General features: G+C 34.3%; 1 protein-coding gene across 1 annotated transcript in view; it reads right to left on the bottom strand.

Annotated features, from left to right (window-relative positions):
• Positions 1-2,002: 2,002 nt before the first annotated feature.
• The window catches only part of LOC145670164 (NFX1-type zinc finger-containing protein 1-like), a 71,934-nt gene continuing 59,219 nt past the window's right edge, over positions 2,003-14,717 (bottom strand). Inside the window, exons 9-10 of the mRNA XM_081738543.1 lie at positions 13,897-14,165; positions 2,003-2,730 (exon numbers count right to left, since the gene is read on the bottom strand). Coding sequence (XP_081594669.1) covers positions 2,003-2,730; positions 13,897-14,165 — 997 coding nt within the window. The remainder of the gene's footprint in view (positions 2,731-13,896; positions 14,166-14,717) is intronic.

The raw sequence follows: 14,717 nt of genomic DNA, 5'->3' as shown, positions 1-14,717 counted from the left end.
AAATAAACAATTATCAATTTTAAAAAACTTCTGATTGTCTTCTATATTTTAATAATATAGAAATTACTCGTAAGAATAAACTTCTTTTGAGGTTCTATACTAACAACTTGTTTTACACTTAGATAATTTTAATTCGTTTAATTTTTGTAGATTCAGGTTTAAAAAGCAACTGATAGATAAGATATTCTCGAGATTTTTAAACCTTCATATTTAATGAAGAGTTTGCAATTTTTTCATATCTTTTAAACATTTTCCGTATCTTTAATAGATCAACAACGAATATAACATCAACATTCAAACGTCAACGTCCAAACATCAATATATCAACGTACGACGTACATTAAAAATTAGAACTTACCATTAGCTTCAGATAATAATAATAATAATAATAATAATAATAATAATAATAATAATAATAATAATAATAATAATAATAATAATAATAATAAAACTTTTAAAATTATTCACAATACTATGATAAAAAATATATAACATTATTAAAATATAAAATTATATTTATCGCAAGGTCTTCAACTTAAAAAATATCATTTAAACAATTGTCATTATTAAAGAAATATACAGACTTAAGTACAACCTCCATCTAAACTAAACGATAATTAAGATTTGAAAAAGATTCTTATAAACTTAACAAATAATTCTGTGTTTGGTGAAACTATAAAAAAGGGAGTAGATATAGACTTACGCATAATAAACATCTAGTACAAAAATTAATTACCAAACCTATTTTTAAAGATAGAACAATATAGTCTGAAAAATCTTGCCGCTTTTCATATGTATAAAACTAAAATTACTTTTAACAAGTCTGTTTGTGTCGTGATATCCGTTTTGGTGTGTTGAAAACAGATTTTACGTGAAAAAAGGAGGAATAAGTGGATATGATCATTTGTAAAAGAAAATGATAGTGCCTAAGTAAACTATAAGAAAAAGCCTTGAAAAGAGGAACAATTAATATGTTTTTCTTTGGTAATAATAACTTGTCCTATGAGACAATGGAGATAGAAGTTAATAAGACTTTTTAATTGTAAAAAAAATCATGAAGTGTTTAATGTGAAGTTACAGACTGATAAAATTTGGTAATATAATGGGAGCCAGGCTAGCAGAAAGGAGGTGAGAAAAGGAAAAATCACGGAGGCAGAGGAGACGTCAAAAAATTACTTAGCAATGTGGAAAGGAAGAAACGTCGAACATTGGGTAGGAGGTTTCCACATTCTCCTGTAAGTTCAATTACTTCCACTAGTAAAAACCTAGCTAAAAGACTATCCGAGCTATTGTAGTTTGGTTTTCTAGCGAAAACCGTTTTAGTAACTAGTAACTTAAATATTATGCAAATAATCGCATTATCATCATTTTGTACATGGTGTAAATAAAATTATAACTAAGCATTATAAAGTAAATTAGGTTCTTTTACTTCTACAAAGAAGAAATTAAAACCTACCTCTCATACACTAATAGCAACAGCGTAGGATACTTTTTAATGACAAATAATATAAACTAATATCATATACCATATCTAACTCGTTTTTAATTAAGCATGTTTATTAATCATGGCTCAAAGAACCTAATTTACTTATAATGCTAAGGTGATCCAAAAAAGTAGAATTTAGAGAATTAGTTTTCATAAAATAGTTTGTGCAATAAATGTTCTAAAAGTCGGGAGTGAGCTGAAAATGGTATTTGTATATTTACTTAGAATTGTTTTTAACTATGTAGAAAACGCCGAAATTGATGTGTAGATACATTTTGAAGAGGACAAGCACGAATAGAAAGTCGTCCTTATGATTATCTTGCATCAATGTGGGAAAAAGTGAACAACTCTATTTAAGTCTTCATGTTTCGTTTGATAAACTAATGTTTTATGTATATGTAGGCGCCATCAAATCTTCCTCTTTTCTTCCAATAAAGAATACAAAGCACGTCTAATTCATTTGTGTATTGATAATACTTACCTATATTAACCGTTCTTGTATAATAATTAAGCTGTTTAAGCCAGATCATTCATTTCAGGCGCTGAAGTGTTATCAGTTGTGAGATTGTGGTCCAATCCCCCTATTACTGCTTTGCATTCAGGACAATGGCTGACTTCCATAGCACGTCCACAATTTGCAATATAATATATATGACCATTGGGGCATTTGTACCAGTGGTTGGCATTTTCCCATCCATCATTTGCCATTGCTTGATATATCGTACGCTTCTCTTCTTCGGTTATAATTGGAGCTGAAACTTCATGTGCAAGGTTTTCAAGTAATTGAATTATTTCTACATCGTGCTCTTCGGTGTATCTATGTACGCCGAGAATATGTCGCTCACAAGTATCAAGTGACTTCACCTTGTCATCCTGAGGTGAATTATACCACATTTGAAAATTGGGATTACTACGAATTAAGTACAATCGATACATTCTCCTCAATCGAGTCAATTCAAGACTGAAATCTTCCCATTGCAATTGTTGCTGCTGTAGATGCAATTTCTGATTATTTATAACACTGAGAAATTTATCAGCACGTTCTTCAAACTTTCCTCTGAGTTCCTTTAAGATTTGCTTTGATTCGTCACTTGTTAGTAAATCAAAAATTTCTTTGAGAATCCTGGTATACATACGAAGCTCTTGAATTCTTATTATGTTATGCACATGGGTTTTTCGTCCTGTACCATGTAGTAAAGTTAGTATCAAATCTAAACTTGTGTTGTAATGGGCCAAGGAAATTTCTGAAACAAAGATAAATTATTTTCACTCACATTAATAACTGTGTCTAACATTACAAGATATATATATATATATATACCAAATTTAAACAATTTTACAATTGTAAAAATGTGTGAATATGCTGGTGATGTAGGAATCAAGGTTTTAGATATTTTGTTTAAACACAGCTGAATGATGATTATGATTTGTTAAGCCTATATCTATAAGTGTGTAATATCGACTAAACTGTATAATGCAAAATATTAAAATTTCAATTTTTTGAACTACAATCTTATACTTTTCGCCCTTTTCCTGGCAATTGCTTCAACTATGAAGTTACGCCAATATTAACGGAATATATGAGGAGTCTAGAATCAAACCTCGCCAAATCCATTTTTCATTTAAAAAAAGACGTATACATCCTATACTATAGTTTTAAACATGTTGAATTCAAGGAAAACATTATTTCGTAGCTAAACCCGGCATATGCTACTGTAAAATAATGTTGAAAATGTGACTCAGTTTCAAAATCCGGAAGATCCGAACAGAGCTAGGCCATGCTGGTTTCAAACTCCACCACATCTAAGGCAGCCAATGGGAGTGCCCGTTCAGTCATGTGACTTCTCAGAATGCTCAGCGATGTGTGGCTTTACTTCACCGGCACCATTACACAAGTTCCTTTAATTATTATGCTTGTGACATGGAGGACGCTGTAGGGACTAATCTGACTCCTTGTTCTGGAAAAACAAACAAGAAAGAATACCCTGAACAAGCAGGAATGGAAACGCTAGAGGAACAATGAATCTCTTCAGCTTCATTTTCAATTGGAGAAAAATCAAGTTGGAGACACGTCTCTACCAGCTGACGAAACTGAGTCTGACTACGTAGTCGAGGAAGAAGAATATGATAATCTTGATGCCATTTAGGAAAATAATGTAAAAAGACACTCTTCCTAAGATTTAACATTATGTTCTCAAACTTGAGATAGTTTTAAATCCGTAACCGTGACCGTGAAATCTAATTTTGACAACAGAATAAAGTATTTTTCAACTTTACATTTTACTATTGATATCCTATAATGTCATAAATTATCGGTTTTCTCTCTTTTTATTGTTAAATCGAAGTTAGTTTTAAAACCTCCTCGAAGAAAAAGCATAAATTTAGTTCTGAGTTTCAATACCCGCCAAATCCTTAATTCAGTATCAAAACTCGCCATGTCCGAATTTCCAACAACTATTTTGCCTTATACTTTAAATTATTATTGGATTATGTTCATATTTTGTCACTATGACACAATATAATTAACAACATGTTTGGTGAATAAATTATGTTTGAAATTTAAAGGGTTTGTTTGTGACAATTTTTGTGACTTTTCCACGAAAGTGTGTAAGAGGATTTGGCGGGGTTTGGTTTAGGCGCCTCATATATGGAAGACATTTTACATGAACTAATAATTGTGGAGTGATCCATATAAGTACCTGGACTCCTAATTCAATCAGATGAAATCCGTCTCCCTGTGTTTTACCTTCAAACACCCGGTCAGATATGCAACCCACCACACACACACACAAATAGTTTTATGGTTAGTAAGCAAGACAGAATTTTGCTGATATAATGCATGAAGGATTTCTCCATTCTAAAATGAATCTTTGTTTTCTAATGAACAATATATATCAATTATAATTCATTTTATGTATAATCTATTATTTCATTACATACAGCATTTGAGAAGAGAGAGAACACTCATTATACGTGAATTGGAAAATAAACTGAAAATATCAAATCTAGAATAGTTGCAGGAAATAGATTTTTAGGTCTTTGTCTCCATTCATGGACCTACTCCAATTCTTCTCCATTCTCTGAAGACAGAAAATAATACTATTTACAAACACATAAAGGAAACGAGTCATAGGATAGAAGGTGTCCACAGACTGTAAAAGGGGAATATGGCAATAATAACGAAATGGACGGAAGCAAGATGGATAAAGAAAGAAAGAAGTAACAAATTAATGAACTGGACAAGTGGACTGTTGGTACACGAGGTGTCGGATAAAATGTTGGAGAAATGGCAGAAAGACAGCGGGTAAAAATTTATTTTTATCCATTTTTCTTTATATATTTATAATTAGCTTTAGTTATGTATTTATGTTTCATTTAATGCTATTTCTATATACTTATTGCTATATTTGCAATTAGTTTTAGTGTGTATTCATTTCTTATATTGAAGGTTATATCTGCTATGCATCAAGAGGAACAAGGGAAAATGCATATGGTATCAGTATTGAGACAAGTGGACAGTTAGGTAGGTTTTAGGATCAAAAAGATAAACAACAGAGCAGTTGGTAACAGAGTCCATGTAGAAGGCTAGTTGGATACGTGTCAGCCCGAGAAAGAAAAACAACAGGTGCTTTTGCGAATCGATAAATGCGTTAGGCCTTTCACTTTTGGTTTTAACTCTGTGTTCCTATGATGTGTTTCTCATTGAGTGTCTGAGGAAGACAACATTACGTTATTGAAACTGTAACATACTATTTTAATATTAATAAATAAGTGTGCCAATCTGGTCAGAAAAGTGTTAGTTTTTATAAAGTTTTCTTGATTAACGTTACCTTTTCTCTCCTTGGTTCCTCCTCAAGAGAAATAAACTATGTTGAAATTTAAAGATAATTGATTTTCTCTAGAAATTCAAGTGTATCCTAGTGATGTGTAAAGTCTCAAAAGTACATATGAGACAGTATACTTTCCTTACATGCAGTGCGAGAGTGTTCAATGCTGTGTGTTAACTCTCATTACTCATATGGAACGATGTATTGACGTAGCAACATGCCTCGGTTCAGTGTATTATGTTTTATATATTAATATTGTATAATATGTCGCGCGGTTGCACCACAGCATTTGGCCGCCCCGTCCATTCTATATGTGTGGGGTTTTAATTATATCAACCAAGAGCATAAATATTGCCAAATCCTAATTGACGTATACTAGATATTACTATTATGTTTCTACGATGTACTATATCATATTTGTCACTGTGTAGGTTTGTTGATTAATTAAATGATTGACGTTTAACGTCCATTTCTAACATCACGTTTATATAAGAGGGGGCTTATTTTAAACTGCAATTCAGAGCAATACTCCTATTTTACGTCCAGGTAAGAACCTCACCAACAATTTATATCATACACGGTAATATTTACATTATTCGTATTATCATTTATTTATTCATTTACACAGAAGTTATGATTTTGTCATTGCAACATGTATAACAAGAAACAAATGAAATATTCTATTTCAGAAAATTATACTGAATGATTTTAGTTACAAATCATGGGGTAATAATAGAATAGTGAACATACTTGATATCTTGTTTTCAGCTATGGCATTTTACTTTTAGATTACTTGTAATATTCATTCATAATCTAATTCGAAAGAAAATGTGTTGCGAAATGACAATTCAAATGAATGTTCTGTTTTCGAGTTTTGAAGAACACACAAGAAGAAAAAAATAACATTCTAGAGTGTTTGAATACATAAACTATAATTCATAGACTATTCACTCAAACCGCTCTACTCTTACTTGCACTGTTATAAAGCAGTTTCGACTTTTGTGTAAAATAACTTTTTTTTTTTTTTTGCCTAACACTAACATTTGTTTACAGTCAGATACGACTGAATTTGCGCTTAATACTTGAAAGTTACAGCTCTTGCAATATATAAACGTACTTTTCGGACAAGCAAATTTTGTCACAATAGTTTATATAAAACAGGTTGAATCCGTGAAATGGTTTGGGAGGGAATGATCGATAACAATAACGAAAATAGAATAAAGGAGTAATGGAAGTACAATACTATTCTGGTCTTACATATTTCTTTAATATAGTTAAGAGTTTTTGTGCAACCACAACTAACTGATTTGAGTAGATAGGTAGTTGTCGCATTGAACTTTGACCAATGAAGTCTAGGTTCGAATTCCACAAATATCAAACTTTTTAACAAATATTTCAATTTCAATTTCAATCTATACTTATTGGGACAAACATGATCTTCTTCTGTAAAGGATGAAAGAGACGAGATTCAAAAGGAATTGGAGTACGTCAATGGATAGAGACAAAAGATTTACAGGCTCGCTTCCTTCAATTGTTCTAGATTTGATATTTTCAATTTATTTCAAACATTTTTAACTCATGTGTAATCAGTGGTTTTCTTTCTTCTTACATGCGGGACCGACCTTAAAATTTCAGCCTCAAGTTGAGAATCGTTTTCCAACATTTTCTTCAAGAAAGATATATGTAACCTGTTTCTGAGTTGAAAACAAAATGTTGAATAACTAAACTAGGAACGCACCTTCATACGGGCCTTAGTATTTCATCTGGTTTTACATAAACAGCTTTCTAATAGCTAACAGATTTTGTGAAACCAGAACTGACTGATTTGCGTAGATATGTAGTTGTCGCATTGAACTTTGACCAATGAAACCCAAGTTCGAATTCCGCAAGCACCGAACATTTTACAAAATACTTCAATTTCGATTTCAGTGTATAATCACTGAGAAAAACAAGTTCTCCTGTAAAGGAGGAAAGAGACGAGATTGAAGGAGAATTGAAGTAGGTCAATGGATGGAGACAAAGATTTATAAATTATTTTGTTCAATTGTTCTAGATTTTATATTTTCAGTTTATTTCAAATACTTTCTAACTCATATGTGATCAGTAATTTTTTTCTTCTCACATGGAACCGCGATGGCATAGTGGTAGAGTTCACTTTCGATGTATGGTTTCCCTTGTTCGATTCCAGCTCGCGCTAAACAGACTTTGTGGTAGACAAACACCGTGGGCGTGGGTGTTTTCGTGGCTTCACTCTTTCCTCCTACTTCCTTTATTCCATTCAATCTCATTTCATTCAATCTCATAATCACCGTGTCCTTTAGCTTGAATAGCAAAACGTGGGACATAAAACTGAAAGATTACATCTTCGTCTCTTTCTTCTCACTTGCAGTAGGTAATGAAATAATAGGCCTGTATTATACACAGAATGAGTTATAATATGCTTATTAGATAATAGAGGTTCACTTCAGAAATCGTTCATCATCATAACAGAAAAAACAAATGTCAATCTTATCAACCACAGAACGTCTTGTGTGTGTTGGGCGTTTGAAAGCAAACCAAATTGAGGTGCAGCTCACCTAATCGAATTGTAAAGCTCAGGGTTCAAGGTACTTATGTAGGTGACTGTACAAAAATATGCAAACTGTAACCAGATAATCACTTTTAGTCCAGTCAATGTACGAAAAAAATGGCACTTTTCCTTGAACAAATTGCATTAGAAATTAAACATGCGCTAAAATAATGCTGAGCGCATTCTAAACAAACCTGAAAAAGTCCTCAAGAATATTCAGTCTGGAAGGTCGTCAAATCCAATATGGCCACCGTTGGTGGCCTTTTACGGCAGACAGAATAATAACGGAGTCATTATGTGACTTTGTAACAAAATTACAGGCTCAACACCCCTTATAAAAGTTGTTCACCATTATGTGTTCTTTTGAATGAGACATTGAACATACCTTTAATATACTTTATTCATTATGTACACATAGTAAGCCCTTTATGCTTCTTGTAAGTGTAAATGTAACTCTGTTTGCGGTTATTGTTTTCAAAGGCTGAATGATTGAATACTGAACTATAACTGATGATTTTAATTTTACAATACAAGTTTTTAATATTCGTTCTCTTGTTGTTGTGTCTTACAGGTAGTAGAAAACATTGAATAGGATACTACTCACTCGTCATGGAGAATTGCATTATATGTAAGATGTTCACAGAAGATGAAAGACCCACACGTTTATCTCAGAATGAATGGCAAGGAATTCAGAAAGCGAGTGAATTACGTGCAGCTCCACTGACAGCCAAACGTGGGGGAAAAGCACACCAAGAATGCTGAAGGAAGTATGTGAATCCCAATTCAATCAAGAAGGATACGGAATCGAGAATACCGTCCGATGAAGAGATATCTGCAAGTATTCTGCTTTCAAATTCGCCTGCATTTCATTTCGGTTTTAACTCTTTGTTTTGTGGTCAGCTTGATAGATATGACGGTAAGTGGAAGGATTACTGTCTAATTCCAGTAAAAACTAATACTGTTCAAGAAACAATATTGAAATTATGTGAAGAACGCAATGATAATTGGGCCAGACCTTAAAAAGTTGTATTGAATATGTCAGAGATTTGTTTGTGAAAAATGCAGTGTACCACACTACTTGCAGTATAAAGTTTAGAACAGGAAAGGGGATTCTAGGAAAGATGAGGAAGCGGATGTCATCAGGTGAATACGAACCGAAGAAAAAAGGCAGGCCAATGCAGACTAAAAGAGAGGATGCTTTCTTGCGAGTAGTTGAGTGTTTGGAGATGAACTGAAATAAATGGTAAAGTAGATGTTACTTTCAAAGAGACATCTCCTGGAATCCTTCAAGACTTTTATGAGGAGAACGTCAGAAAAAATACTGTGGAGGAGCAGTTGAGTTGAGTAAAACTGTAGCAAAGCTAGTAAAAAGCGCAATAAAATCCATGGAAATATCAAAAGACTACTACTCTTTCGCTGACGGGTATAATCTTGAAAGTGCTATGTCATTTTTGCCTGAGGTGTTAAGAGATTTCTGAAAGAGATCGCTACAGATGCACACACTGAAACCAGAATCGCTTCCTTGAATCAGTGTATAGTCCAGTTTGGTCGACCAAAAGTGATGCAAGCTCCACTACAGGTTGGTTTGGGCGTGCAGATGCACCACCATTTTGGTTCCTGCTTTCTATTGGACACCCTACATCATCACGGGTATTGCATTTCATATTATGAGATGCAGTATCTTTACATAAAAGTCTTGAAGGATTCTAGCAGATGTCTCTTTGGAAGTAACAACATTTACTTTACCATTTATTTCAGTTATAAAGATTCTTTCCTCAAATGACTCCAATAGTTTAGATTGCATGTGTCTGACAGAGTACGTTGCTTTTCTGAATAGCACAACTCCTGCTCCATAACCTTAACTAAATCACACATAGTAACCTGCTTATCATCGTTCATCTCCAAACACTCAACTACTCGCAAGAAAACATCCTCTCTTTTAGTCTGCATTGGCCTGCCTTTTTTCATCGGTTCGTATTCAATTGATTACATCCGCTTCCTCATCTTTCCTGTTCTAAACTGTATACTGCAAATAGGTGGTACACTGCATCTTTCACAAACAAATCTCTGTCAATTCAATGCGACTGTTTAAAGTCATGGCCCAATTACCATTGCGTTCTTCACATAATTTCAATATTGTTTCTTGAACAGTGTTATTTTTTACTGGAATTAGACAGTAATCCTTCCACTTCTTCATTCTTGGTATGCTTTTCCCCCACGTTTGGCTGTCAGTGGAGCTGCACGAAATTCACTCGCTCTCTGAATTCCTTACCATCCATTCTGAGATAAACGTGTGGGTCTTTCATCTTCTGTAAACATCTTACATATAATGCAACTCTCCATGACGAGTGAGTAGTATCCTATTCAATGTTTTCTACTACCTGTAATACAACAACAAGAGAACGAACATTAAAAACTTGTATTGTAAAATTAAAATCATCAGTTATAGTTCAGTATTCAATCATTCAGCCATTGAAAACAATAACCACAAACAGAGTTACATTTACACTTACAAGAAGCATAAAGGGCTTACTATGTGTACATAATGAATAAAGTATATTAGAGGCACGTTCAATGACTCATTCGAAAAGACACATAATGGTGAACAAATTTTATAAGAGGTGTTAAACCTGTAATTTTGTTACAAAGTCACACAATTACTTCGTTATTATTATGTCTCCCGTAAATGACCACCAACGGTGGCCATATTGGATTTAACGACCTTCCAGACTGAATATTCTTGAGGACTTTTTCAGATTTGTTTAAAATGTGCTCAGCATCATTTTGGTACATTGTTTCATTTCTATTGCAATTTGTTCAAGGTCAATCCTTATCTTGACTGAACTAAACCTATTTCTTATGAAAAAAAAAATACACAAGGGGTAGTTTACTCTTAGAGACGAGTTTCTTGTAAGATAATTTCCTTAGAAACGACTCAGAAGAAAAAATGAAATGAAATCTTTGAGTTTTACGTCCCACGTTTATGCCGGTTAGGCTAAAGGAGACGGTGATGATGAGTAATGAAGGAAATGGTGGAATGAAGAAAGTGGGAGGAAACGGGAGAACCCCGAGAAAAGCCACGCACACGGTGTTTGTCCACCACAAAGTTCACTTGCCGGGGGCTGGGATCGAACCCGGGACCCCTAGCACCAGAGGTGAACGCTCTACCACTGAGCCACCGCGGCCCCAACGACTCAGAAGAGTTTGTTCATATTTCATAAATAAACATGTCATTAATAATCCCATAAGGTTGCCGAAATCGCTTCCATGAAAATATCTACAAAATGTAGTTTAGTCATTTTTCTTGACAGTTTTCTCAAATACGACTCGTGTGATTTTGTTGATATTTTATAAACAAATATTTCATTAATAACGTTAATATATAGTATAAGTAATTTCTTATGAAAAATTCACAAAGGGTAATTTACTTTTGGAGGGGAATTTTCTTCAGACGAAGTTTTACGAAAACGCCTCATAAGTTTGTCTGTATTAATAAGGAAATATTTTATTAGTAACTATGATTTAGGCCGTATAACATGATTTAGGTTAAAGGATTAGAACAAGGAAAGTTTGTGAGGTGGCCCGTACCTTTTATTTTTCGTAATAATTTCAATTGAATGCACTAATTTGAACAAGCGAGCACAATTTCATTTGACTTACAGACAACGCAGTATTTTCCAAACCTTACGCAAGTCGTTGGACCTGTTCCAGAGTTTCGAGAAAAGAGTGTAAGTTGGAATATTTTGGTGACGTCTTATATACTAATGCTGCAATACTATATGCTGAAATACAATGATGTTACTCAGAGGTGTAGCCAAGGGGGGGCATCGGGGCCAGGCCCTCCCAAATGGTTTCCTGGCCCCCCAAATGACCAGCTTTTAAAACATCATAGTAAAATTATCTCGCTTCATTCATTTAAAAGTAACAAAGTTTATTGACAATTAATAATTTACGGTAAAATAGTATGGAGAAATATTGTTCTTTTCCATACCGATCGAAAAATAGTATAGTATCTCTTCCTTATACCGATCGAAAAATAGGATACTTTTTTGTGACAGCAGATTACACAATTTACTGCGATTTATATTTGACAGTTTGAAGACAAACGTTTTAACAAGGTACTACAAATACAGCCATAAAACAAAGGTACTAAACTGATTTGTAAGTACAGTATATTTTTATATGCTTTAACAAGTGTTTTAAAAGACATAGAGGATGGAAAATTTGGTGAGAAACTATCTTTTTATTCAATTTGGATTTCATTCGCTCTCTTTTATTTCTACTCAATGTAATAAATTAATTGTGTTTTTTTTAGTCGCGAATAATAAATAAATATTTTTGTCAGGAAACCGTAAAGAAATTAAGTGAAATTTCAAAGAGAATCAATCTTGTGTAGATAGGTTCTGTATACAAGGTCTTAAATTTTATTTTTAAAGGTAACTAAGAAAAGTTTTGTTGCTTTTTCACTCACCACCTTCGAACATCGATATGTCACCTAACCTGGAAGATCAAAAATAGTCCCCATCAGCATCGACGACCTTCTGAAAACGTTCTGGAAGGCCATGGAATTCATCGCGGTAGAACTTGGTGAGCCGTGAAACGAAGGAGGTATCAGGTGCATTTTGGACTTTTACTAGGGATTTGAACTGGCGTGCTCTAAGGTGATTGTCCAAAGAATGGAACAGGTGATAATCGGACGGTGCAATATCCGGGGAATATAGTGGTTGCAATATTGTTTCCCATCCAAGGCGGAAAATGGTGTCCTGAGTCATCCTAGCCACGTGGGACTTAGCGTTGTCCTGTAAACGAGGACCCATTTGTAATTCAGAAGTGATGGCTCCAGAGTTTTGAGTTTTTGTTGAGCACAGCTCAACGGCTGACACTACACAGTTGCATTGATACTCTGACCAGCTGGTAGCAGTTCGCGATGCACGATGCACCAAACTTACAGAAGGACGTTCTTCTGGTACAGTGCTGGTTTCGGTTGTTTTGAAATCGGTTCATGGGATGCTAACCAATGATGACGGCGCCGTGGAGCTTCGTATAGGACCCACTTTTTATCACATGTCAACGCCCTGTCCAGAAATGGGTCCGAAACAGAAAATAAACACAGGCGACTGCCGTGTTGCCTTCTGGCCCGGAGTCAAAACATCTGAGACCCATCGACCCAACTTGTAGTACTTCCCAAGTTGATGGATGTGCTGCCGAATGGTTTCTCCACACACTGAATCGTAGTCCCAGTTCCTCTTTGTACATGTGTTGGTGTTCTGGCACGTGGTGTTTTTGGGTGTTTCGTCATCGTCCTTAAACTTGTTAAACCATCGCTTCACTGTCCGCGTCGTCACGACACCCTCACCAAAGGCCTGGCATATCTACTGTCCCGCTACAGCGGCGTTTGAACTCCATTTGAACTCGTTCAGCATACATGCCCTTATGACGCTCTGTGGATGTCCCATGTTCCCTTTGTCTTTACGCAAGTTCACGGTGTATCTGAATTGCCACAACCAGGTAGTATGTTGGATATACCCATACCAACACCTGACGTTCGCCTTATCTCCACTCGCATTCAACTCACGGTGTGAGGTCCAATTGAACACAGACCTCCACGAAAAGGGACAGAACTTTCTTGGTTACCTTTATAAATAGTTATGCACAAAAGTATACTGTTTGGTCCCGGGCAGTAGTTCTTGATTAAGCATAATAAAAACTATCCTGAATATAATTTATGGATAATAATAATAATAATAATAGTAATATTAATAATAATAATAATAATAATAAGAAGAAGAAGAAGAAGCTAAAATATTGTTTTCAGTTTTCCAGAAGGAAACCAAAATTTTCCTTTCTTTCAGGCCTCAAAAACACTAGCAGCGACACATTTTTTTTTTTTTGGCTTTGTACATTGTAGCTGCCCCCCCCCCCTCAAAAACGACGGGCCCCTCCTACACAAACCTGCTGGCTACACCCCTGATGTCACTGAGTATAATACGAAAAGAGAAACACACATATATTACCTTCTGCCAGTAGCATTGTAGCCAATGTTTCTATTATTTCTGTTGTTATGTCAGAAATCTTATCCAATTCTCCAAATCTTCTCTTTTTAACCTCGTGAATATCGGCGTAAGTTTGTTTTATAACACTTCCGTAGCGGAAGTTTCTATTGATGCACGTTTTACAACGAGGACATTCTTTCATTTTTATTTCACTTTCTCTTTGGGGATCTAACCATATATCAAGTGCTTCTGCCAGGATAGTATGTCCACAATCTTCTAAATAAACATATCTAGAAAACAGAAAAGATATATTCCAAATATAAGTCAATAGACTACGCTAAACTTATGTAGAAATTGCACTGAGTAAACGCAGCATTTAGCAATTATAACTTTTTCGCACACGACAACTTCCAATATTAGTCGTTTCTACTTAAGATACATGGTTAACACTCGTGTAACCTATAAAGATAGTGTTCAGCAGAAGCCACATTTTATTTTACATCACAATAACTAATGAAAAACAGTTTGAATCCGTCAAATATTGGGGGTTGGAATGATCGTTAATAATAATAATAATAATAATAATAATAATAATAATAATAATAATAATAATAATAATAATAATAATAATAATAATAATAATAATAATAATAATAAAGCAATAATAATAATAATAAAGCAATAATAAAAGAACAATAGCGATTACCTAAACAACAAAATTTGATGAAGAAAATTAATTGACATGACGGGTCTGGAACCCACGTCTGGCGCTTGGCAATTTCGCATGCAAGATACCACTTCCCTATAAGTTCTTTATCTAAAGTTAGCAAATGAAACTACTG

This window comes from Thermobia domestica, chromosome 1 (genome assembly GCF_964235325.1).
Source record: "Thermobia domestica chromosome 1, izTheDome1.hap1.1, whole genome shotgun sequence".
NCBI classification, from domain to species: domain Eukaryota; kingdom Metazoa; phylum Arthropoda; class Insecta; order Zygentoma; family Lepismatidae; genus Thermobia; species Thermobia domestica.
This window is presented reverse-complemented; position numbering and strand designations above follow the sequence as displayed.